General features: G+C 35.4%; 1 protein-coding gene across 1 annotated transcript in view; it reads right to left on the reverse strand.

Annotated features, from left to right (window-relative positions):
• FCHO2 (FCH and mu domain containing endocytic adaptor 2) overlaps nucleotides 1-26,986 on the reverse strand; it is a 116,011-nt gene that overhangs the window by 42,130 nt on the left and 46,895 nt on the right. Inside the window, exons 8-13 of the mRNA XM_060007181.2 lie at nucleotides 26,850-26,946; nucleotides 13,664-13,708; nucleotides 11,917-11,989; nucleotides 8,791-8,815; nucleotides 1,196-1,256; nucleotides 735-907 (exon numbers count right to left, since the gene is read on the reverse strand). Of these exons, the coding sequence (XP_059863164.2) occupies nucleotides 735-907; nucleotides 1,196-1,256; nucleotides 8,791-8,815; nucleotides 11,917-11,989; nucleotides 13,664-13,708; nucleotides 26,850-26,946 (474 nt within the window). The remainder of the gene's footprint in view (nucleotides 1-734; nucleotides 908-1,195; nucleotides 1,257-8,790; nucleotides 8,816-11,916; nucleotides 11,990-13,663; nucleotides 13,709-26,849; nucleotides 26,947-26,986) is intronic.

Genomic DNA, 26,986 nt, shown 5'->3' on the forward strand with positions numbered 1-26,986 from the left:
CATCAGCTACAATAAGTATGTGCAGATAAACTAAACTGACATTCTAAGACATGCTTTTTTCCCATAATTTAACATTTCTAAATTTAAGAGTATGACATCGATAGAAAGATTACAGTGATTTTTTTCTCCCTCAAAAGCTATCAAGTTTAGTATCTCAGAATTGAGGAATTAACCACTACCACTAAGAATTCTTATTTGCCTTTTCCTGTATGAAAAGTATGGAAAAACAACCATTAATTACAGTGACAGAAAAAAAAAAGCAAAGATATAATTTAATTTCACTTGAAATTGATTTTTATGGAATTCCTTTTACATAAAGTTCACCAAAAAAATGGATGAAAAACTTTAACATTAGATGAGGAAAAGGTTAATACTGTAGTTCACAAAACTCTGCCTGAGACATACAGCACTATTTATAAAATACATCAAATGGCAGAAATAGTGCATTTTCCACATTTTTGTTTAAAACACATTCAAAAGGAAGCAAAACTAAACCAAACTCAAAAATTCATCTGCCTGTATAAAAATTATAAACTGTGTACCTCAATAAAGCTGAAAAAATTATAAGTATTTCCTCAGCCAACATGCTTAACTATTTACTATGTGATGTTTTAATTTTCGTTAGTCCTAAAATTAATCAGATGCAGGTAGATGAGGTTAAAAAACCAAAAAACAAAACCAAAAAACAAAACCTTCTGTATAATGAGTGCAAACTTGCTTATTTTCTTACTTACAGATATTGCTGGGGAGAGCGTTATATTTCCTATAGATACTTTTAATTCATCCAAGGAAGCCATTGTGTGATGTGAGTTATTCGGATGCATAGGTTTGATTTCTATCCGATACTTCTTTGGTTCTTCATCTTCAGAATCAGAATCACTAGATGAGTAGAAATGGTTCTCTTTGGTATGTGAGTATCAGTTAAAGAATTGAGTTTTTAAATTATCTTAATGCACAACCAGTTTTTCACACATTTATAAAAAGGAACAAAAAAACTCTGAGATAAGATGGACTTTATCAGAAATGTAACTACTAACTTTTATTCATAGCATGTCAAATAAAGATCACAGAGGCACATTTTATTACAATTAATTAAAAATTTGAAGAGTCTTTATTAAATAATAGATTATTTTGTTTTAACTGTCTATTTATATATGCCAACACAATCCATAAGACCATCCAGATGATGAAAGGATATCATTCTGATTTGCTTCTGGTTTTATACTATAGCCTTCTTCATCCACATCAGGAATGTTCTATGGGTAAGAAGAAAAACTTTACTGTAACAATGCCTCCGACTGCAAAAACATTAAAGGTTAGCAAAACAGCCTTAACTATTACCGAGGAGCTTTATCATTTATCAAATATCACAGATTAACAAAATTATTAACACTGGGAAATTATGTGTTTTTAGATAATTAGCTTCAAATGACACTCCACGCTTCAGACGTCTGAAAGAGAAAAGCACTGCAAAACAAACAGGATAAACACTGAAAGGAAGAGAATAGGTGTTTGGCTAGGCATGCCAGCAGTTCTGTGAATAACCAAATTTTTACCTAAATCTTCAAAGTGAAGAAATAAAAGCAAAAGATTGTATGCATCCAGGGAAGAGAGGTGGTAAAACCAGAGGACTGACAGCTTAAGTAAATGGAAAAACATATCAAAAATATAGAACAGGGCTTCCCTGGTGGCGCAGTGGTTGAGAGTCCGCCTGCCGATGCAGGGGACACGCGTTCGTGCCCTGGTCCGGGAAGATCCCACATGCCGCGGAGCGGCTGGGCCTGTGAGCCATGGCCGCTGAGCCTGCGCGTCCGGAGCCTGTGCTCCGCAACGGGAGAGGCCACAACAGTGAGAGGCCCGTGTACCGCAAAAACAAAAACAAAAACAAAAAACAAAAAAAAATATAGAACAGGGACTTCTCTGGTGATGCAGGGGTTAAGAATCCGCCTGCCAATGCAGGGGACACGGGTTTGAGTCCTGGTCCTGGAAGATCCCACACGCTGCGGAGCAACTAAGCCCGTGCGCCACAACGACTGAGCCTGTGCTCTAGAGCCTGCATGCCACACCTACTGAGCCCACATGCTGCAACTACTGAAGCCCACACGCCTAGAGCCCGTTCTCTGCAGCAAGAGAAGCCACCACAGTGTGAAAGAGTAGCCCTGCTTGCCGCAACTAGAGAAAGCCCATGCACAGGAACGAAGACCCAACACAGCCAAAAATAAATAAATTAATTAAAAAATATATATAGAGAGAACAAAAAAACAGAAATAAAAGACTACCAAGGGGCTTCCCTGGTGGCACAGTGGTTGAGAGTCCGCCTGCCGATGCAGGGCACACGGGTTCGTGTCCCGGTCCGGGAAGATCCCACATGCTGCGGAGCGGCTGGGCCCGTGAGCCATGGCCGCTGAGCCTGCGCGTCCGGAGCCTGTGCTCCGCAACGGGAGAGGCCACAACAGTGAGAGGCCCGCGTACAGCAAAAAACAAAGAACAAAACAAAACAAAAAGACTACCAAGAAAATTTAAACTATACTAAAATACCACCTCTTTTCCATGAGACTCGCAAAAACTCAAGTTAAAAAATATACTCTGTTGGCAAAGCTGTGAGGAAATGTACTCTTATACTTTATTGATATACATACAAAATAGTACAATTCCTACAGAGATAAATTTAGCAATATCTAACAAAAAATTTACGTGTTTACCCTTCTACCCAGGAGTTCCTTTTCTAGGAATTTACTCTGAAGATATGCCCCCAAGAATTAAAAAGTACATATGCAACAAGGTTATTCACCAGAGATTATTTGTAACTCAAAATTATTGGAAAATACTAAATGTCCAAGCATAGCTGAATAAACTATGGTGCATACACAAAGTGAAGTACTATGCAGCTATTTAAAAAAAAAAAAGAGAAAAGTTTCCATGAACTGATAATGGAGTGACTTCCAGGAAATACTGCTAACTGAAAAAAGCCAAGTACAAAAGAATATATATAGTATACTACCTTTTAAGTAAGAAAGAAGGGGAAATTTAAAAACCGTTAGATATCTGCTATCTTTATGAAAAAAAATTAAAAACAAAAAACACTGCAAAGATAAATCAGAACACAATAAAGCTGGTTACCTAAGAAGGAAGGGTGGTGGAGCAGAAGGGATACAGAAGGGACACTTCTCTAAAAATGCTTTTGTGGTTAAGTAAGAGAATATAAAATTTATGCTCAAATGGATCAGAAAAAAATATACACACAAACACATGCACATACGCAGGGAGAATGGAACTGTTAAAGCAAATGTAGTAAAAAGTTAAAGGTATACAAGTGTTCTTTATACTATTTTATTCTTGTATTTCTTTGTAGGTTACAACATATTTCTAAATAAAAACATTTTTTAAATGGGGGAGAAAAAGAACTGCCAAGAAAAGACAGGGTGTACCAGTTGGATATAACTGGGCAGCTAGTATCATTCTACTCCTAGAGTTTCCCATTCTTCCTCCAATCACTTGCTAAAGCTCAGCAAGAGAAATATGAAGGAATGCTAACCTGACAGGCACAGCACAAGGTTTACATAGTTATAGTTTCCAAGCTGAATAAACAGTCTAACGTAGTTAGCAGTGAGTTAACAGACTGGGTTAAAGTTTAGAAGTGAAATATCTAATATAGGGTAAAGAACAGATTCCATAGATAAAAAGATGACAAGTGATGTAGTTATGACCCTAGAAGTAGAGCACTTTCTTTGAGTTCTATATGCTGCTTACTAATATGCAAATAATACTTTAAAATACTTAAAAAATAAAGAAACTGGGGACTTCCCTGGTGGTGCAGTGCTTAAGAATCCGCCTGCCAATGCAGGGGACACGGGTTTGAGCCCTGGTCTGGGAAGAGCCCACATGCCGCAGAGCAACTAAGCCTGTGTGCCACAACTACTGAGCCTGTGCTCTAGAGCCCGTGAGCCACAACTACTGAGCCCACGTGCCACAACTACTGAGCCCATGCTCCTAGAGCCCGTGCTGCACAACAAGAGAAGCCACCTCAGTGAGAAGCCCTCGCACCGCAACAAAGAGTAGCCCCCACTCACAACTAGAGAAAGCCTGCGCACAGCAACAAAGACCCAATGCAGCCAAAAATTAATTAATTAATTAAAAAATAAAATAAAGAAACCATTAGAAATCAGAATAAAAAAAGTTTTTTTCAAAATACTTTCTTCCTATTCCTGGTACCCTAGAACATACCAGATATTTAATCTCCTAGAGGTTCTTTTCATTTTGGCCACGCCAAGTAGTATGCAGGGTATTAGTTCCCTGACCAGGGATCAAACCCATGCCCCGTGCAGTGGAAGCACAGTGTCTTAACCACTGGACCGCCAGGGAAGTCCCTCTCCTAGAGATTCTATCTGGGATCTGCTACTGACACTATTTTTAAATTTGTTTACAGTACACTATACTATATGTTGTACTAATTTAAAATAATACTGAGCTGTTTTCTGTAAGACCAAATAAACTGCTTTTGAATCAACCTCCTGCAGATTACATCTATAAACTCTGGTCAAAATAAACATAAACAACTATCTGAAGTTACTGGAGAGTGACCCACAGCAACTATCTAAAAAGATATACAAAGTTATATACTCAAAAAAACAAAAAAAAACCTATAAATAAATCAAACTCTAAAAAAGGTTCAAATAACCCACAGAAAGGCAGGAAAAATAAAACAATATTCTGAGAGGGAAAGAGAGAGAGAGGAACAAATAGAGAACAAAAAATTAAATGGCAGACAAACCCCAACATGTCAATAATTACATTAAATATAAATGGTCTATGTATAACAAAAGACAGATTGGCAGAATGAATTAAAAAAACATGACCCGGCCATATGCTACGCGTGAAAAACTCATTTCAAACATAACAACATAGGTAGGTTGAAAGGAAAATGATAGAAAAAATATACCATGCAAACATTAATTTAAAAAATAAAAGACAGTGACTACCTTACTATTAGATAAAACAGACTTCAGAAAGAAAGTGACAAGTGTCGCGAGTGACCTTATGCCCACACAAAAACCTGTACACAACTGTTCAAAGTAACTTATTTCTAACAGCCAAAAATTGGAAACAACTAAACGTCCCACAATAGGTGAACAAATTTTGGTATACCTACATCGTGGAATACTATTCAGCAATAAAAAGGAATGAACTATTCATGTATGCAACAACCTGGAATAATCTCTAGAAAAGGGTGCTGAGCGAAAAAAGCCAATCTCAAAAGGTTACATACAGTATGATTCCACTTAAATAACATTCCTGAAATGACAAATATATAGAAATCGAGAAAAGATTAGTGGTTGCCAGAGGGGTGTGTGTGTGTGTGTGTGTGTGTGTGTGTGTGTGTGTGTGTGTGTGTGTGTGTGTGTGTGTGTGTGTGTGTGTGTGTGTGTGTGTGTAGGGAGGGGGCGGAACAGAACAAAAGTGACTGAAAAGGAGCAATCAAAATGAAAGATCCTTCCAGCAATCACAGTCCTAGGTATTTACCCAGTTGATCTGAAAACTTATTTTCGCACAAAAACCTGCACACAAATGTTATTAAGCTGCTTTATTCATAATCACCTGAAAGAAGAAGCAACCAAAACATCCTTCAATAAGTGAATGGATAAGTAAACTATGATACACCTATACAATGGGATACTCTTCAGTGATAAAAAAGGAATGAACAATCAAGTCATGCAACAATATGAATAAATCTTAAATGCATATTTAATATTGCTGGTAAAGGAATCCAGTCTGAAAAGGCTATATCCTGTATGATCCCATTTATACGACATTCTGGAAAGGGCAAACATATAGAGGTGATAAACAGATCAGTGACTTCCAGGGATTTGAGCACTGGGAGAGGGTTAAGTAGGTGAAAGAAAAAAAAAAAAAGATCCTTGGTTAATGGAAATGTTCTATTTTGACTGTATGAGTATCAATATCCTAGTTACAAAACTGTACCAAAGTTTTGCAAGATGTTACCATCAAGAGAAACGAGATGAAAGGTATACGGGACTGCTCTGTACTATCTCTGTAATGTTCTGTAAATTAACAATTATTTCAAAATAAAACGCTTTTTTGGTGTGTGTTTAAAAAAAAAAAAAAAAGCAATGATTCTCACTGTACCAGGTTTTCAATGCTAGAACTATTCATGATATTAATAAAAACTTACACATTACCTGTTTACATCTTTGTCCATTCAATCCATGGTTTCTATATTAGGGCCCCATACTGCTGGAGCAAAGCATTAAGTCAAAAGCAGTACAAGAAGAAGAAAAGAGCATGTAACTTCAGCCAACAATCTTAAAGGCAGTTTTGGTGGATAGTGGTGGTAGTAACTTTAACAAAATATTGGGATAGAGCTTGCAAATCAATGGTATGTCTCTCAGTCTCAGTTTGGAGAGAGGAAATTGGTTAAAACTAAGAGAGCGATTTACACTTCCTTGGTCAACTTTCAAAAGATGTAGTCACTCAAAATAATTTTTTAAAATTACATACACAGACTTTTTAAAAAAGGAACAGAAAATGATGGATAATTTCCCTACCAAAGTAGCCTGTTGATGTTTAAGTAACAGTAAGACTAGCCATAAACAGGCCATAAATAAAAGGAAACAACAAAAAATGAAAGCCTCCTTTCCCTGCTGACCCCACTGTAATCCTTCTCCTCAAAGGTAACCACAATTCAGTGTCTTGTAACTCATTCTTTTAAAAAAAGAGAATACATATAATAGACACACATTTATTTATTTTAAAAAACAATTACTTAAAAGATCACACTTGCTTTTATTTAGTAAGTTCTTCCCATTTCAACAGACACGAGCAACCTAGATCTATAACATCTATTTCTTCATCAAGTGAATGTTTAATAATTTAACCAATCTCCATTTTAATGGATGCTTTAGTGTTTCCAATTTTTTGCTAACATAGACAATGTTGAAATGAACATCTATCCCTATCCACCTTTTCTCCCTCCCCCTCTATATAAGCATATATCTTGGTCAAGCATACACACACACACATAAAGTTTGTGAATATAGCAGTAACAGTAAAGCCCTAGCAGCAGGATTGCAGAGTCAAAAAGAATATACATTTCTTATTTGGGAGATACTGCCAACTATCCACAAGACAGATTATACCAATTTACATTCCTACCAACAGTATGAGTGTATCAAAACTTCTGCCAATATGATAGGTGAATATAGTAATTTCATTCTAATCTGCATCAGAATTAGGCTACTATTTTGAACAACATTTATGATTATTCACTACAACCTTTTATTTCTTCTTATGAAAATTGCCTGTTTTTATCTTAATGCCCTTTTCCTACTAGGATGCTTGCTTACCTTTTAAACTAATTTGTATCAAAACTTTACAAAGGAAAATAATTAGCCCCTTGTTAAACATCTTGCAAATACACTCTGCCCAACTATATTTAGTGATTCAACTCCTTCTATGGTGTATTTTTTCTAATTCTGTAAGTTTTTCATTTCTATACAGTCAAATTTATCAATCATTTCTTATATAGCAGTAGAATTTCATGTCCTCTTTAAAAGTCCTTTTCTAATTCCAGATAAATACTGGCTGAAGTTCAAAATTGTTTAATATTGATCATTATAGAATAGTATCAATTAACTGAGAAAATTTTAAATATTTTATTTAAAGGAGTGCATATAAAACATGAAGTATTAAAATTTTTATTCAATTCTGCAATCAAATAAATGCTATAAATAATTCAGAAATAAAATGCATGATGAACACTAAAGTAAATCCCAAACACATCTGCTGACTTTTTCATTAATTAGTAAACCAAGGGTATCAAAACATGCAAGTGGTAAGGTAAACGTTACAACTCCAAAAACACTGATGATTTTAAGCCTAGAACTCATCAGAAGTCTGTTTCCTTATTTTCACTATAAATTTATTAATGAATAGTAATTTTCTTACTTTAAAGCTGAAATATGAAAAAAAATACTAGTTTTATCTTAATTAACATAAAACATAATGTTTTACAAAATATGTAGTTCTTTATTTTGGTACACCAATATGCTGTAAAAGACCATAATGTTTTGGAGTCAAAAGAAACAATAGTTACACAAGTAAGAACAATAAAAGAGACAGCCTGACTCTACTACACTTACCAACATGATCAGTGTTTAATGACCAATCTGTAAAACATATCTGTCTACACACTACTTCCATCATTTGGTAAATCTACTCTCTCACTGTAACCACAGGGAGCTCCATTTGATGTCTTCTTTAATTATATATGAAGAAATATATTTAAACAAGAAATATAAACAAACTTTCTTTAAAACAAAACAAAATAAAAAGCACAGAAAAGTACTAACCATGGTTGTTGCTACTTTTTCTAAAATGACAGTCCCCTAAACAAACCTTAAACACATGAACAGTTATAGTAGTATTTTAATAGATCTAAGAATCAATTAGTAAGAGCACATTTTAAAATAAAGTTGGCAGGTTTGAAATCCGACATATTTCCCAAGAAAAAAGCAATATGCTATGGCTCCACTCCAATTTTAATAGTAAAATGTCCACTTTTCAAAAGTAGTTAGAAATACCTTCTATTTAATAGGAAAGCATCTGGCAATGTAAAGCCAAAAATACATTTGTAAAATAATTTTAATAGGGAATTTCTAATAACATGGTTAGTATTTTTCTTGGAAAGATTTGTAAACAAACTCAACCCAAATATGTTGGGTATTTCCTAATGAAAATAGCTAAACTGTTTATACCAAAGTAAAATCTACTTACAAGTGAATCTGCATCAGGGCATTCCCTATTAAAACAAACAAAATATCAGACATATTCAACTATTAGAACTATCTGGTAAATATACTATATCAAAAGTGTTTGCCTTGGTATTTAAACATAACTTTCATTTAAACTCTATAAAAACATTTAGAGAAATCAAATCATGAATATTAAAATATACCAGATGATTTTAAAATTCAAACAAAGACATTCCCCTATACTGATACTGCAAGACAAAATAAACAGCTTATAAATATTTGTAAAACTACTTTCAAAAATAGTTCTTTTCCATGAATATACACGTGTCATGTCAAGGAAGCTGTCAGTCCTATGATTTCTAGTGGCTTTTAATCCTTCAGGTAGAGAAAGTTAAAAAAAAATTTTAACGTATTTCCTTTGAGGTACTTTCCATAAGCTAGTATATATAGAAGTGAAACCACTTTTTTCCAAATATGTTAGGTGAGTAGCTAGACTTCCAGCTGGAATAGTTGTTAGTCTAATGTAATATGCAGTTGAGCACTGATACTTTATCATTTCACTGATAAGCAAATACAAATTTGGACATAATCTATTGAAAACTATTATTTTAAATGTAAAACTAAAACATAAAGAAGATCAGCCTTCTCAACTAACCAAATAAAGCACTAGATATATAAAATTAAAGGCATTGAAGCCATGAGGAACAAGCTTAGAGGAATATATATGTATACATTCTAAAAGAAGTTCACAAACAAAAATTAGCATATTTAAAAGGCATTGGATTAGGTATACTCTTTGGCTTGAGACAGTTATTACATATAGTATCAAATTCTGCCACTTTAATAACAGCCTGAAAACACACATAACAGGTACACCTTAAGAGCCAAATGAACAAAATAAAAAATACTAAATTAATACTAAATTATATAAGATAAACAGGTAATCTGTATCAATCCAGATACAGGTAATCTCTATCAATCCAGATATAGGGAAATCTATAAATTAAAGAACTTTGTTAAGTATAGGATGGAATAGACTGAAAAAATGAAAAAAGAGGGAGATGACTATTCTGCCCTTAATTCAAATGGGAGCACCAGGGTAAATGCAAACCCCACATGTCTTTATAGCTACTTAAAATTGCAAATTTTGAAAAAGAGCTTCCTTATAAGGAATATTATATAAAAAAAACCTATGCATACGCTGAGGAAATGATCCAGAAAAGCTACTGTAATAATATTCAACCCCTGTACAGAATCAAATCAATTAAGATGTTTGAACATTTCTTTCTTCTTTTTTTAAAAGATAAAGTTTAAATATAAAAGTAAGTATAAGAGTTCCAAACCATTTATTCTCTGGCTTTAAGCCAGAACTCTCCAGTCTTTGTGGTAAAGCACTCATCTGTTTGCCTTCACAGTGCGCAGTATGAGACCTGCAGATGAAGCCCCAGGAAGACCAAGCTCTGAGCAGGACCCCTTGTCCACAATTGCTGGCATTTCAAAAACCTTCAGGCTATGAGAAGAAGCATGCCAAGAACCTCAGACATTTCAAGCAAAGTGAATTCTAACATTTTTCCTGCCAGGGAGTGTTGAAAGAAGGCAATAATGATGCAGTGATTTAGGCATTAGTTTTCTGACCTAGTATTCTTATTGGTTAAAATATTCCAATATCCAAGTGCCCTAATGATCATACTGGGAAATTACTGATCATGAAAAGCTATTTTAAAAACATGGAATATACAAAAATATTATAAGCTCCCTAAATGAACAGCTGTGAAAACCATCAATTATAAAAACATCTTAACTCTTTATAATGTAGCCACTAACAGATAAACTGGCTACATTTTAAAAATTTACTTACAAATCAATTGTTCAGACTTCAATTCCCAATGTTATAAAAGAGCTATTAGGTTCCATTCCCTTAGCAAAATACCCCTCTTCACAATGCTCAAAAAAGACATCTGCAGAAGAGACAGTAGCTATAGGCATAAATCACTTTGCAAATAGTCTTAATTTGTTAAACCAAGTATCAATACAACTAGGGAGGAGGAAAGAAACAGACATTCAGAATGGCAGAAACTCCAAGAAACTCAGATGATAAGCGTATAACCAGGAGGAGGCAAGACCACCCAAAGCACAAATTGTTCTCTTATGTTGAAAATATGAATGGCCATCAAAATATTAAACCTCGTGAGAGTTCTGCTGATTATGCTAGAGAAGTAGGGACTTGAAACAAATTTTCAGTCAATGTTACTGGGTCAACAAATCACTCAAGACTTTCGATTAGTGCCTCTTCATTCTAAATGGGTTGAATAATTAAGCAAAGAAAAGTTCCTTTATTTCCAATTTGTCTCCAGTTAATCACAGAGTTCAATGATTCTCAACCCCAGGTGTATATTAAGAATCACACGGGCTGCTTAGAACGAAACAAAAACTATGCTGGGCCTCCCGCCCCAAGAATCTGATTTAATGGGTCTGAAGCAGGGCCTGGCATAGATATATTTAATTTCTCAGGTAGTTCTAATGTATAGCCAAGGCAGAAAACTTGACTTAGCTAATACTAGTTTAATTCTTATATGCTAATTATATTTCTTTGTATACCAATTTATTTTTTAAAAAAGGTAAATGACATTTAAACTCCATCTTCCATCTAAAAATGACGAATTAGTATAAATGTTTAAAATATGTTAGGACTTTTTTCTCCCCCACTTGACATTTTGCATTTATATACACATATATCACTAATTTACTATATGGTTAGAGTTGTCTTGAAAGATTTTCATCAAATTGCTGACCATGGTGTTTTTCTTAGGTTATTAAGACTTAGAACAATTTTTAGTTCTCTCTGTACTTTTGCTTGATTTTTAAAAATATGCATGTATCACTTTATAAGAGTACCTTTAAAGTTTCAATTTCAAAACACTAAAGCGTTCATCTTGAAATTTTAAAATAATAAGAAAAGTTAACACTTTTAACTAAAACTAGAGGAGCTGGCAAATGTTCTTAGAAAAGTTTGTATTTTTCACATCTTAGCCATATGTACTTTGGGTTATTTCCAAAAGAATTTTTTCTTTTCAAATTCATAACAATAGTCTTATTCTTAATTATTTATAACCATAGAAAGGATTTTGACAATATTTAATATACTTACACAGACTCTGTATCCTTTTCCTTTTTAATTATTCCTGGTAAACCAAAAGTCTTTCTTTTCCTTGGTCTTATACCTTAAAATAAATGTATATTGTTACAGAAACATAACTGTTCGTGATAAATATATTAAACTTAAGAATGCATCTTGTATCTTGACACACAATTTGCTCATAACTGTTGATACTAAATTTGGATGAAAGAAAGTATCAACTGCTAAACCCTAATATTTAAATAAGTCATAGTCTGTTTAAATTTTTCTTATGTTAATATAATATAGCCTTTTATTCACCAAAAGGTTATACATAGAACATTGATTTGATCAGTGAAATTCTCTCTTCCCCTAAATCACCTCAGGCAAAATAAGCACTTGCAGATATCTTAAGACTTCAAAGAAAGTACATTATTCACTATATTAGATTTTGTTATAAATGCAGGTCAAATCATGTTCCCGGTATAAAGGGTCACAAAATATAAATGTGTTGTTTTAAATGAAAAGTTGACAACAGATCCATTACCAGTACGACATGGGAAACTTATAATACGGCATTCTTTTGTCCATATGTTATCTCTAATACAAATAACGTTATAAATGGATCCAACCATAAATGAGGAACAAATACCATCTCTATTTTGCCAAATATGGCAGTTCTTCCTCTTCTTCTTGCATGACAAATTATTTTTTAAACGTCAGTCATGCTATCAATCGTTAACAGAATTCAGCACTTAAAGCTTAGCTACTTAACTCTTTGAGAACTAGAGTACACCTAAGCTAACCTCTCACCTTACAGATGAGGAAACTCAGAGTATTATTTTTGTTTTTTTAACTCAGTGTTATACAACTAGTTAACACTACAGCCAGGATTATAATCCAGATGTCTTAATATAATGTACTTGCTTTCATGCAAAACTAACTCCCTGAACCATTTATTTGCAAAGCATGTTATAATATTTTAAAAATAAATACATTTTTATTCTCACAGAGTGTTATTTATTATAAACATTTTTAAAGCACTTTTAAAATTCTTTTAAACTTCTGAAGAACTTTTAAAGTTTGAGTACACAGAACTTAAATAAGTACTGCTCTTAGTCATACAGATGGTAATTATAAAAAGTCTAGGCCCCAGAGCTCGTTGACTGCTCAGTTAATAACCTTACACACAACAGCAAACCATTTCTCCATATTCTCACATAGGTCTTGGAAAAAAACAGAAGACTGCTTTCAAATTATTTCTAGCAGCTCACAAAGTAACATTATAAAACATAACAAAAATTGCAGACATCTCTTGGGTTTCAGACTATGAAAAACATCAATTTAAATAGGAAGGGTTGTGGATCCTTGCTCTAAGTCAAATCATCGCCTATTTTGAATGACAGTAACATAAGCATTAATACATAACCTTATTAATTACTGAAATGTTACCCATTGTAGAATAAGCAGTATACATCAATATGTAGTGACATTAGAATGTTTAAAGATTGATATCAGTGGAGAAAACAATCTCAATGCATATCTGCAAACAAATACATGTTATATTTAATCTTTTAAAAAATCTATATTCTAACACACTAATATTCCTTTGGGCAAACCTATTTTTATTAAGTAAACATTAATATCTGCAGGTCTTCAAACCACATTCACATTTTTTACATCACTCCATAGACATGCTAACACCAATGGATAGCAGCCCCTCTATTCAGTAAACAGAAGCTATTAGCTAGCTCCCACACATTACAACTAGTCAATTTACCTTCAACTGCACTAGCAGGGTCACATTCTTCAAATTCAATAAGGCCTAAAAAGAAAAAACATGAACAAGTACTGGTTTAAAAAAAAAAAAAAAGCTGGTAGAAAACAATCACATCAGATCCCATTACATCTTTTTAATTGTTCTGAAACATGTTCCAGTGTTACCTGATAGTGTTAATTAAAATATCAGCAATAATTTAAAAATCAAATAAGCCTAACACTGAAAAAAGACCGAGACTAGCCTATATCATGAACACAACTTACTGACAACCCTTTATATACGATACCACAGAACTGGAGACACAGATTTAACATGTAGTTTCTGTTTTCAATAAATATCAGACTAAAAATGTATGTTCCACTAAATGGTCACTTTAGCCCTGCCTTATTAAATGGTAACTGGTACAACCTGCTACATCAAGAAATTTAAAAACAGAGCCTGAAGTAACGAGTGGATAATAAGGACTTCCCTGGTGGTGCAGTGGTTAAGAATCCGCCTGCCGATGCAGGGGACACGGGTTTGAGCCCTGGTCCGGGAAGATCCCATATGCTGCAGAGCAACTAAGCCCGTGTGCCACAACTACTGAGCCTTTGCTCTAGAGCCCGCGTGCCTAGGGCCTGTGCTCCGCAGCAAGAGAAGCCACCGCAATGAGAAGCCCGTGCACAGCAATGAAGAGTAGCCCCCGCTCGCCACAACTAGAGAAAATCCGCACACAGCAACAAAGACCCAACGCAGCCAAAAATAATAAATAAATAAATTTATTTTAAAAAAACCCAAACAGTGGATAATAGAGGATTTCACTACTGGTCCTTCTGAGATGTTAAGCTTAACTATAACTACATGCAAATTCATGATCAGAGTTCTCATTGATCATTCCATTATGAAAGAACCATTAATGAACAAGAAAAATTTCTCTATTAAGTAGGAGCATTTAAAGCATTGGCTAAAGTGTCCTGCTTCTTACCCCCAAATCAAAGATTTACTTCCTCAGTTCCAGTTTTTATTCAAAAAGAGTAGATTAACATTTAGTGATAAACAGAATAAAAGTCATAAATGTGAGTTGATAAACAAGGTCTTAATCAATTAACTGGCAATACCTTCCCTACTGGGGCATTCTTATGACATATATCATATGACTAAAAAAAAAAAACACTCACTACTTCCATCCAAAAAATTCTTAGAGTCAGAAAACAGCCCAATTAAAATTTCAAGGACTTCAAGTCCACTCTGTAAATCTTTAAGCTAAGAATTCTTTAAATGAAAGGGTAATGAGCTTGTTCTTAGAATCCTTTAAAGGCCTACATTAACCGTTTACAAAGAGATGAGAACTGAAAGATCAATAAAGATAAAGAATTTTAGTAGTATGTGCATCTGATAAACAGCAACTTTTTGCTTGGTGTAAGAATTATTAAGAATGAAAAATTTCTACTTAAATTACCAACAGTTTTTTATGTGTTATTAGTTTTATCACTTACTAACAAAGCTTGAGAGAATATAACCACCCATCAAAAAAATATATAGTATATATTAAGATCTTTGGGTGTTATCATATATATGAACATAGTAAAGGCATCCATTAACTCTATAAACATCAGTCCCTTCAAACAAAATTCTACATTTTTTCCTCACAAAACATCTCTCCTATACCAGATATCTTGATCACTGTTCTCTTTATCTTTTAAAAACATCCTCTTAAAATCCATTTGAAACAGAAAAATATCCAATAAAAATAAGCTATTCAAAATGACATTTTTGAAATATAAGATGCCAAATCCTTTCAAATTGTAAAATATATATTAAAACATTTTAACTGAGTTCCATCCACACATAAGCTTTTCTATTAAAAACAGAAACACTAACAGTTTCTAGAAAAATAAAACTAAATATATACTCTTAAAAAAACCATTAAATCATGCATGAAAAAGATTTTGTTTTTCAAATGGCATACGCTCCACATGCTGCTTCACATGGCAAAGCTCTGCGTGCCTGGCTCAGAGCCAGTTGACAGCTCAGCTGGATATCAATGCACATTCTGACCCCCCTTGTAGCATGTCACTTCTGAACTGTTTCACAAGTAGAAAGTTTATTCACCATTTCCCCCAAATGCAGTACACCGCCCATCATTCTGCTCTTTAATCATAAGACAAGTTACTTTTTTTGAAAGTACCAGAGTGAGAGTCAGAAAGAATAGTTTGCTACCACTGGAATTTCAACTGTTTTAGGCTCAATTAATTCTGTTGTCAAAATAAATAAGTGTTCTTAGTGCTTAGATTTTATGCTGGGCTGCAAGGGCAATTTAGTTTGTATAAAAGCAAATAAGACCATTTTGGCTCTGTCTCCTGATGCTCTTTCATACATTATCTAAAAATGCCATCATGAGTTCAATTAAAAGCAGAAGAAATTAAAAGCAGACCTCAAAGAGGGCAACGATCCAAAGCAAGACAATTCTTACACATGATGCTTTAATCATATGTAGGAATAAATTATTGCTAGCAAAAGAGAAAGAGAAAGTCAATAACCTAAACAATTCATCCAAACCTAATTTGGATCAAAATTTTTAAGAAATGTTACAGAAGGAAAGAATTTATTTAACAGTAATCTTTAATCACTGCATGTATTTAATCACTACATGAATGAGGTAGAGTATTAAAAAATGTTAAATACTGGGCTCCCCTGGTGGCGCAGTGGTTGAGAGTCCGCCTGCCGATGCAGGGGACACGGGTTCGTGCCCCGGTCCGGGAAGATCCCACATGCCGCGGAGCGGCTGGGCCTGTGAGCCAAAAGTTAAATATTTAATTAATAGTTTCCATTGTTTTGGAATCAATTCCAAATCTCAGGTCATCAATAAAATCTGCAACTTTGTCTAGCTATAAACTGGCCTCAGAACTCAAATAAGAAGTCTGGGCTACCCATTTCAAGTATATTTCTGCATATATCCAACTAAAACCACAGAACACCAGTTCTAATTAAAAGCCAAAGTAAAACATACAAACATGGCCAGATCCCAAAGTCTAACAAAAAGTGATGATAATGGGGAAGGGGTGGGGGAGAGAGGAGGGAGAGGAAGGGACAAAGAGAAAGAGGGTGGAGGGAGGGTGACTCAAACAATGGGAGTCAGTGACATTTTCAAGCTTGCTCCTGGGCCTATGGAACAGAACACAGGCACATTGCTAGGTACCTGGGATGATGAACCGGGCAAGCTAACATGAAAAAGAACATCAAAGTCTTGTGGTGGTGTGCAAAGGGCACGGAATTTCAAGTCCTGGTTTTGCCACTTGCTTTTTGGCTGATTACCTTGGACTAGTTACCCTTTTGAACCTAGGTCTTACCATTTTTATGAATGATATGGGGGGTGATAATAATACTTTTTGTTATATTTGCTTTCTCTTTCTCCCTCTATACATACTCATACTTGCAGTTTTTTTTTTTTCTTTCACTTGTTAAATCATTTGAAAGTAAGTTGCAACATCAATGCTACTTCATTTCAGGAGTATTTATTTTAATAGCGGGCTTGTAACAACAATTTCCTCAGTCCAGTGGTTCCAAATCCCAAGTCCTAGCTGAATCTTCTAGAGCAATGCTTCCTGTATCAGAAACACCAGGAGGGCTTGTTAAACCACGAATTGTTGGGCCCCACCTGCAGAGTGTCCTTTACAGAAGGTCTAGGTTGGTGCTCAGGAATTTGCATTTTAAACAAACTCCCAGGTGATGTGGATGGTCCTAGGATCACACTTTGAGAACTACAGTCCTAGGGATTCCCTGGGCCCACTGCCAGATATTCAGTAAGTCTAGACAGTGCTTCTCCAATTTTACTGCACATACAAACTGCCTAGGGATCTCACTGAAGTGCAGCTTCTAATTCAGTAGGTCTGGGGTAGGGCTTGAGAGTCTACACTTATAACAAGCATCCACTGATGTAATGCTACAGGTTCTCAACAATGGCCGTATGTTAGAATCAGACGAGTTTTAAAATATAGTGATACCAAGGACCCACCCTAAACCAATGACATCAAAATTTCTGGGATAGTGCACTGGCTGTTCGTTTTTAAATTTTTATTATTATTTTTTTATAAAGCATTTGAAATATATATATATTTATTTATTTATTTATTTTTGGCCGCGTTGGGTCTTCATTGCTGTGCGTGGGCTTTCTCTAGTTGTGGTGAGCAGGGGCTACTCTTCGTTGCGGTGCGCAGGCTTCTCACTGCGGTGGCTTCACTTTTTGCGGAGCACGGGCTCTAGGCACACGGGCTTCAGTAGTTGTGGCACACAGCCTCAGCAGTTGTGGCTCACGGGCTCTAGAGCACAGGCTCAGTAGTTGTGGCACACAGGCTTAGTTGCTCTGTGGCATGTGGGATCTTCCCAGACCAGGGCTCAAACCCATGTCCCCTGCTTTGGTAGGCGGATTCTTTTTTTGTTTGTTTTGTTTGTTTTGTTTTTGTTTTTTTTTGTTTTTTTTAGTCTGACAAATAAAGTTTTTATTTCAGACAGATTTTTAAAACCCGATGTCTCATCTTCATTCTTTTTCTTCTTGTATTAGACCATAGAGTGTATTCCAGCTTTACTGTTATCCAACCCAACCAATACTTTGTTTTTTGGCCTTTATTTTTCCCTCATCCACTTGCCTTATGGTGGAGAGAAACATATCTGTGTTGCATATTCAGGTCTCTTTCAAGTTTTTTATCACAACATACACATTCTATTTCATTAAACATTCAAGCAATTCTGAGTTAAGTGGACACCATAACATTATTCTATTTACTTCTCACAGTATCAGGCTTAATTCTTTGGCAGTGGTGTTTGCAATTATCTATGTTTAATCCATTATGATCTAATGACTTCTCTCAACATAAATTTAATTAAATGTTCATAGCTTGACAACTGTGTGTGAAGCATGATGCAAGGGGGAACAAAGATCAATTTCATGTTTGCCCCAATTTCAAGCAGCATATCAGTAGTGAAGGAGACATGGGATACAATTATAGAAAAGACTATGATACAAGTTGTGTTACAAGTGATGTAATAAATGCACAGCTCCTTGGAAGCAGAGAAAAGAGAAACTAATTCTGGCAGGTGCAGTTAGGAAGAAAATTGTGTAGACTCTGGAGAACTGGCAAAATCTGGCAGGCGGATTCTTAACCACTGCGCCACCAGGGAAGACCCTGTTCGTTTTTTTAAAAAAAGAGAAATTAAAAGGAAAGGGAAAATATTTTCAACGAATGATTCTCACAGGTATCCAAGGCTTGAGAAGCAGTGATGAGACAAACTTAGGAACCATGGTCTTAAATCAAAGGAATGGGTTTTTAACCATGGAATTTCAGTCACTGTTAAACCTTCTAAATTTTCATCTAGTTCTCCAAACACAGCATCTTGGCAGTGAAATATAATCTCCTCCTACATCGGAAATCTTACACTGCCTCCATACCCCCAGACTGAGTCATGTTTTCACTTTCTGTGATCCTGATGAAACCTTTAAGGCTTATACTCTGCTCACTATAATCTCTTTTCTCTGGGAACTTCCCCCTTCCTCAGGAGTGGTACAGAAGCCATGACCTAGTCAGAACAGACTGAATTAGAAAGAAGGTTACCCCAATCCAAGACTACCTAGACCAGTTTCTTTCTGGTCTAGAAGAGGGATAAAAACCTGGGTTAATTCTGAGCTGTGGCTACAATTAAGGAACAAGTGAAAATACCCAGAAATTACTAGGCGATCACTTTACATCATATACCTGGAGAAGCAAAGAAAGCTATTCTGCAAAGAAAAAAATAAATAAATAAATAAAGCAGTAAAATGCAGAGACTCAATAAAGGAAAAATGATACCTAGTGTTCCTACTGGTGTGGGTTTCCTTCTGCAGCCTGGCTATATCCCTGATTTTGAATCCTTGGGATACCTCAGTTTCTTTCCCATAAACTTCCTTTTAAGTTCAGATTGATTTAACTTCTTTTACGTACTGCAAAAACCTCAAACTCTGTCCTAATTCTTATGCATATGTAAAAATTGTAATCAGCTTACTTTTTTACTTCTATTTTTTTGTCAGTGTTTATACTTCAAGTTAATGAACTGAGCTTTCCTTAAAGCCTGCTCAAAACAGTTTAATCTTTACTTCACAATTTAGGATTCTTATTATGATGATCAGTTACTGTGCTGTGATACGACTGCAGATGTAGTTAGTGCAGGATATCAGATTAAATGATTTCTGAATCCAAGAAGAACAGCAGAATCAACTTTTGAAAAAAGATTACATATTGTTATGAGCTTCACAATTCTAACGTATTATGACATACCTGCTACTATACTACACAAGAAGTACATTCCCTAACAAAGAGTTAGGCAAAGGTCTTCTGTAAAAAGTCAAGATGGTAAATATTTTGGACATTGTAGGTCATAAAGTCTGTCACAACTAGTGACCTCTGCTGTTGCAGTGTGAAAGCAGTCATAGACAGTACATAAACAAGTGTGGCTGTGTTCAAAAAAACTTTCATGGACGCTGATATCTGAATTTTACAATTTTATGTATCACAAAATACTGTCCCGTCCCCGCCCCCGCCCCCACCCCACTGCCAATCATTCTTTGCTGTAGGCCTCAAAAAAGAGGCAAAGCTCAATGTGGCTCGGTGGCCACAGTCTGCAGACTACTGCTCTAAAAGATAATCACTATCAAGAGGCATATGCGTCCCACAGGGCAGAGTTCTATGCCTCTGTCCTAGGTGGTTAGGGCACAACAGGTGAAGGTGTACTCCTTCATAAAGTGAAGCTTCCCTGTTATTTTCTTTGGGAGTTCTCTCTCCTCTTTTACTCTATTTGGGCTAATCTACATTATCCTCTTCACTAATCATCATCCATTCTTCTTTTCTCTTTCTCTAGTCGTCCCCACTTGCTATCAAATAGAAAAACCAAGTGATCAAAAAATATCTGGTGTGGTTTGTGGGTCTTTGATCTTCTTGGCTATTTTTAATTTTGCTTTCTACAAAAGGGTTTCTACTTCTCTGAATTAAAAAAAAAATTTCATGGAGGGAGTGGAAGGAGGTTCCATTTATAGGTTTGGCATTACTCTTAATCCTTGAGGGGTCTGGAAAGATATCACTAGTTTTTTTTTTTTTTTTTTAATCTATATACTTGTACCCTATACTTTATTCTTTTTTCTTTTATTTCCCATTTTTATTGAGATGTAATTGACATACAGCTCTGTATAAGTCTGTTATACCACATAATGACCTGACATACGTATACTGTGAAATGACTGCCACAATAAATTTAGTTAATATTCATCTCCTCATACAGTTAATCCCCCCAATTGTTTCCCTTGTGGTGAGACCTTTTAGGGATTACTCCCTTAGCAACTTACAGATACACCATGCTGCAGTGTTAGCCAGAGTCATCATCTTGTGCATTACATCCCCAAGACTTATTTATCTTACAACTGAAAGTTCGTACCTTTTGACCACCTTCATTCAGTTCCCCAGCCCCACACCCCCTGTCCCCCTGACACTGGTAACCACTGATCTAATCTCTTTTCACTTTTTTTGAATTTTATTTTATTTTTTTTATACAGCAGGTTATTGGTTATCTATTTTATACATATTAGTGTATATATGCCAACCCCAATCTCCCAATTCATCCCACTGCCACCACCACCCCCATACTTTAAAATAATATACCTAATGTAGAAGCTAGAATATTCCAAATATCTAAACTAATAAATTAATTTCACATTTAGCCGGTCTGACCACAAGAATCTCATTTTTCCCTTTCTCTTTGTGGCTGGCTGTTTCAATATTTTATGTCTACCTTTCTGGGGCTTTTTCTATTTGTATCTTTAAACACATTATAGTCCCTGGAAGTCCTCAAATGGAAGCTATAAACTTATATTATCATATAATGAAAATATAAATAAACTCTGCAAAAAAATCTTTTATTTAAACATATTAGACAATGGCCTACCAACTTTTTAAGTTATCTATCCTTGTTTCTTATAAATGGAAACTTGCTTAACTTTTATGAAAAGTATACAGTGAAATTAGCAGAATGACTGTAAAACAGGAAATTTCAAAAATATGGATTTTAATCTCCTTTTACAACTAAAACATATGAGAATGGGTAGAAATACTAGGATAATGTCGTTAGAACATAACAAGACATTCAAAATTAGAAAACACCTGTTTATTCATGACTGTTTCAGACCACAGGTGCTTTGATATACTCAAAGCATACACTTAAAGTGACTCAAATTCCAGAAGGCAAGGCACTACAACACTGAAAAAGTAACGACAAAAACAGTCTGGAGATTCCTCAAAAAATTAAAAATAGAACTACCATATGATCTAGCAATTCCACTTCTGCATATTTATCTGAAGAAAAATCACCATCTCAAAAAAATATCTGCACTACCATGTTCAGTGTGGCATTATTTATAATAGCAAAGGCATGGAAACAACCTGTCTACTGACAAATGAATGGATAAAGAAAATACGGTGTGTGTCTATATATACATATATATGTGTGTGTGTATATATAGACACACACACATACAAACAAAATATTCAGCCATAAAAAGGAAGGAAATCCTGCCGTTTGTGACAGCACAGATGGACCTTGAGGGCATTATGCTAAGTGAAATAAGTCAGAGAAAGACAAATATTGTATGATCTCACTTACATGTGGAATCTAAAAAAAACCTGGACTTATAGATACAGAGTACAGATGGGGGGTGTCCCCCACTAGGCAAAGCGGGTAAAGGTGGTCAAAACATACACACTTCCAGTTATAAGACAAAGTAAGTCCTGCAGATGTAATGCACAGCATGGTGACTTTAGTAAACAATACTATATTATGTATTTGAAAGCCGCTAAAAGAGTACAGTCATCCCTCAGTATCCAAAGGCAATTGGTTCTAGGACCCCTGCAGATACTAAGTTTCGAAGACGCTCAAGTCCCTTACATGGCATAACGCAGTCAGCCCTCCATATCCGTGGATGTGGAATCCTCGGACAGACAGGGCCAACTGTAGTCCTTAAAAGTTCTTATCACAAGAAAAAAAAATTTTTAACTATGTGTGGGAATAGATGTTAACTAAACTTACTTTGGTAATCATTTTGCATTACATACATATATCAAGTCATTATGTTACATACCTTAAAGCTAATACAATGTTATACGTCACTTATATCTCAATAAAAAAAAGTAATGACAAAAATGACACTACATATAATTAGTATAAAATAGTCTCAATGAATAGGAAAAAAATTTAATGCTCTCAAAGTGTTTGATTTACATAGGAGAACTGAAGACATAAAGTTAGAGGTTATATATCTCAACAGATAACTGACTAAAGAAATTTTTCAGTGCAAGAGAAATAGGTTAACTTTCAGTTATACAAAGTTTTTAAAGAACTGGGCCTCTTGTTTTCTTTTTAAAATGTGTATCCCGTAGGCCTAAAACCAGTTTACAGAGGAACTCATCCACCAGAGGGAGCCCTTACAAAACAGGAGAAAAAAATGTTAACAGTAAAATAGTATATACAACTCAAGGTTAGAATACTTCTTACAAAACAAAATCCACAATCACGTGTTATTTTTCTGAGAAACACAAAATTTCCATCACTGTAATGGACTCCCCTCTAGTGACATAAATAGAACAAATATGTACGAAAGAGCTGTAACTCTTCACCCACAAGTCAACTGGAGAAGTAATACTTATTCTTTCCATTCCACACCCACACCACTCCCTTTTTTCCCCTTAAATTAGTTCTAGGATCACTTATTTTGAAAATCAGTCACATATACACAATGTCAACAGTCAGCCTGACATATACACAATGTCAACAGTCAGCCTGAAACAGTCACCTAATTCTGGGTTCAGTAATTCTAGGAAAGCCCATGTCACCACAATCTTCACTTCCCTCTTACCATTTAGTTACAGAAATTTTCTACATGCCATATATCTTAAGGCCATTAAATTTAAATTTATAAACAATAACCAAGAGTTGCTAACTATTAATCAGGTATGTATTAATTTTTAGAAAATACCATTTATTAAGTACTCAATAAAAACCTCACAACCACCCCATGAGGTAGGTACTATTATTATCCTCACTTTATAGATGAGGGTACTGAGGCTTATAGGTCTCACGGGTAGTAAAGAATAGACCACAAACCACAGGGCTAAGTAGTGTGCTACACCACAGATAAGAAAGTAACTGAACTTTTTCTTGAGATAATTGTAGATTCACGGTACAGTTCTAAAAAAAGAAAAAAGAAAAGAAATACAGCAAGATTCCTTGTATACTTTGCCCAGTTTCCTGCAATGATAACATTTTGCAAAACTACAATACAATGTCACAAACAGGATACTGATAATGATACAATCTATCAATCTTATTCAGTTCTGTCTAAGGCATTTTTAACCAGCCAATACACATTTGCTTTTATTCTATCAATACTTCTAAATGCTCTATATAAAAATTCTTCAATTGTTTTTACCTCTCTTAACTGGTTTTCACTTACAATTTAATCTTTACAATGAATTTTAGGGTTTCACGCTATTTTGTAGTTATGTATCTCAGCATCCTCATTCTCCTACATATGTAAATTTAGGTAGTTCTTTTCTAATTTCTCCAAAGCATGGGCCTTGAGGTCAAGGATCCTGAAATTTAATCCCAGTATTCTGGCATGTACTTAGCTTTGGCAAGTAATTTAACCTCTCAATATTTCCATCATCTGTAAAATGGGAATAACAGTACCTACTTCAAAGAGTTCCTGAAGATCAAAGTTTGCCTGCAAAGCAGTTGACATAGTACATGGCACAAAGTAAGTATTCACTAAATTTAACCATAATTACTTACTATTCCTTCACCAAGACTTATCTAACAGCAAATCCATCCATTCCAACCTCTTTAACATGCTAACCTTACCATATATGCCCATCTGTTCATTCATTCAACAAAAATGTACTGTTTACACATAATAAAGATAAACACATGAATCAAAAACAGAACTTTTCTTCATAAAAGCACAATTACTAAAATTTAAGGTAGACAACAACAATGCCAAAAAAAGGTACAAAGTTCTCTGTCTGATGGTGGAAGTAACACATGACCTGGCTTTTTAAGAATTTATTCATTTGAAAAATGAGTGGGATATAGCATTTTCTAGAGCAGACGTAAGGGCAACTAAGGTACCAAGGGCAAAAGCGGGGTATGGATAGGAAACAGCAAGCGATTCAGGTTGGCTGCAATGGAGGGTGCCAGAAAAGAAAAATGGCAAGTAAGACTAAAGATTGGATAAGGGCAGGGGCTTCCCTGTTGGCACAGTGGTTAAAAATCCGCCTGCCAATGCAGGAGACACAGGTTTGAGACCTGGTCCAGGAAGATCCCACATGCCGCAGAGCAACTAAGCCCGTGCGCCACAACTACTAAGGCTGCGCTCTAGAGCCTTTGAGCCACAGCAACTAAAGCACGCGCGCCTAGAGCCCGTGCTCTGCAACAAGAGAAGCCACTGCAATGAGAAGCCCACGCACCGCAACCAGGAGTAGCCCCTGCTCGCCACAACTAGAGAAAGCCTGCACGCAGCAATGAAGACCCAACGCAGCCAAAAATAAATAGATAAATAAATAAATCTATTAAAAAAAAAAAAAGATTGGGCAAGGGCAGATCCCAAAAAGCTTTGAATCTAAGTCCAGAATCTAAATTTCATTCTGTCTATAATGAAAAGTCAAAGATTTATGAGTAATGCCATTATGAGTTCATAATTATATACCCAAACCATTAATGTGCTACAACATGTAAAACAGACTAGAGAAATCTCTACTGTGCCAGTATTTAGAAACCTGCTGCTGTATTCAATGAGGTAGGTAAGAAGGAAGGTCTGAAGGGAAAAATACTAATGGAATTGAAACAATACAATTTGAAACTTAACGAAACGTGCGAAAAAGGAAGTGAAGATGATTTAGGTTTCAAGCCTTAGCTGTGAACTGCACTGAAGAAAAATGGCTCCCAGACTTCTCTACAAATCACATATTCATTTTTCTGAATTCTAAACTATACTTTAACTTCTTTACTGGACTGAATAATTTTTACCTGTGGAATGAAAACAAGTATCTTGCAAGAATATGGTAGAGTAACCAATAGATTCAAGAAATCTAGAAGACTTGGGACTTCCCTGGTGGCACAGTGGTTGAGAATCTGCCTGCCAACACAGAGGACCTGGGTTCGATCCCTGGTCCGGGAAAATCCCACATGCCGTGGAGTAACTAAGCCTGTGCACCACAACTACTGAGCCTGCGCACCACAACTACTGAAGCCTACACACCCTAGAGCCTGTGCGCCGCAACTACTGAGCCCACGTGCCGCAACTACTGAAGCCCGCATGCTCTATGGCCCACGTGTTGCAACTACTGAGTCCGCGTGCTGCAACTACTGAAGCCCACATGCCTAGAGCCCACGTTCAGCAACAAGAGAAGCCACCGCAGTGAGAAGCCCGTGCACCACAAAGAGTAGACCTCACTCGCCGCAACTAGAGAAAAGCCTGTGCGCAGCAATGAAGACCCAGTGCAGCCAAAAATAAATAAAACAAAACAAATCTAGAAGACTGTAAGTATGCTGAGCAGGAGAAGAGAATGGTGCTTATTATATTTGATATAACATAACATGCTTATTAAAAGTAAGATTAAGGAAACCCATAATCATTTGTTCATAAAATAGGAACCAGGATGCCTATACTCACTGGTATATTCCCCAGTGTCTAAAATGGTAACCAGAATACTATTAGCACCCAATAAATAAATTTGTTGAATATATATGTGAATGAGGAAAGGAAAGTTATTAAATTTTACGAAATGTTCTCCACTGGCCTCAATGCTCTGAGGGCTTAATATTCTCTCCCACTCTTTGTCTCATTAAAATGGGCTTCTGTTGCTAACTCTACTTTTGAAAATATAAACTGTAATATATTAATTTAGTAAAGGTATGATAACCACTTTAAGTAGTACTAAATTATTAACTACTGAAGGTCAAAACAAAAAACCTAACAGACCATCAGACACAAACAAAGTAAATGATATCTGAGATTTCACACAGATTTTTAGGTATCTCCCAAGCTCCATTTTGCAATTTTGGAATTTAAAGGCAAACACATTTGTTACTGGATGGGAAATGTGAATATGTTTCCTTGCAAAGTTTGTCATCTTACCAGGTCTTTCCTTCCCAGTGCCTTTTGACTCAGCAAATTTTTGTATCAAGCTTTCAACTGTAGTGTTAGCCATGTTATTCATAAATTCTTCATGGACCTATTAAAATGAAATAAAGATAAATTTTTTTCACTTTCCA

The sequence above is a fragment of the Delphinus delphis genome, chromosome 3 (genome assembly GCF_949987515.2).
Source record: "Delphinus delphis chromosome 3, mDelDel1.2, whole genome shotgun sequence".
NCBI lineage: Eukaryota > Metazoa > Chordata > Mammalia > Artiodactyla > Delphinidae > Delphinus > Delphinus delphis.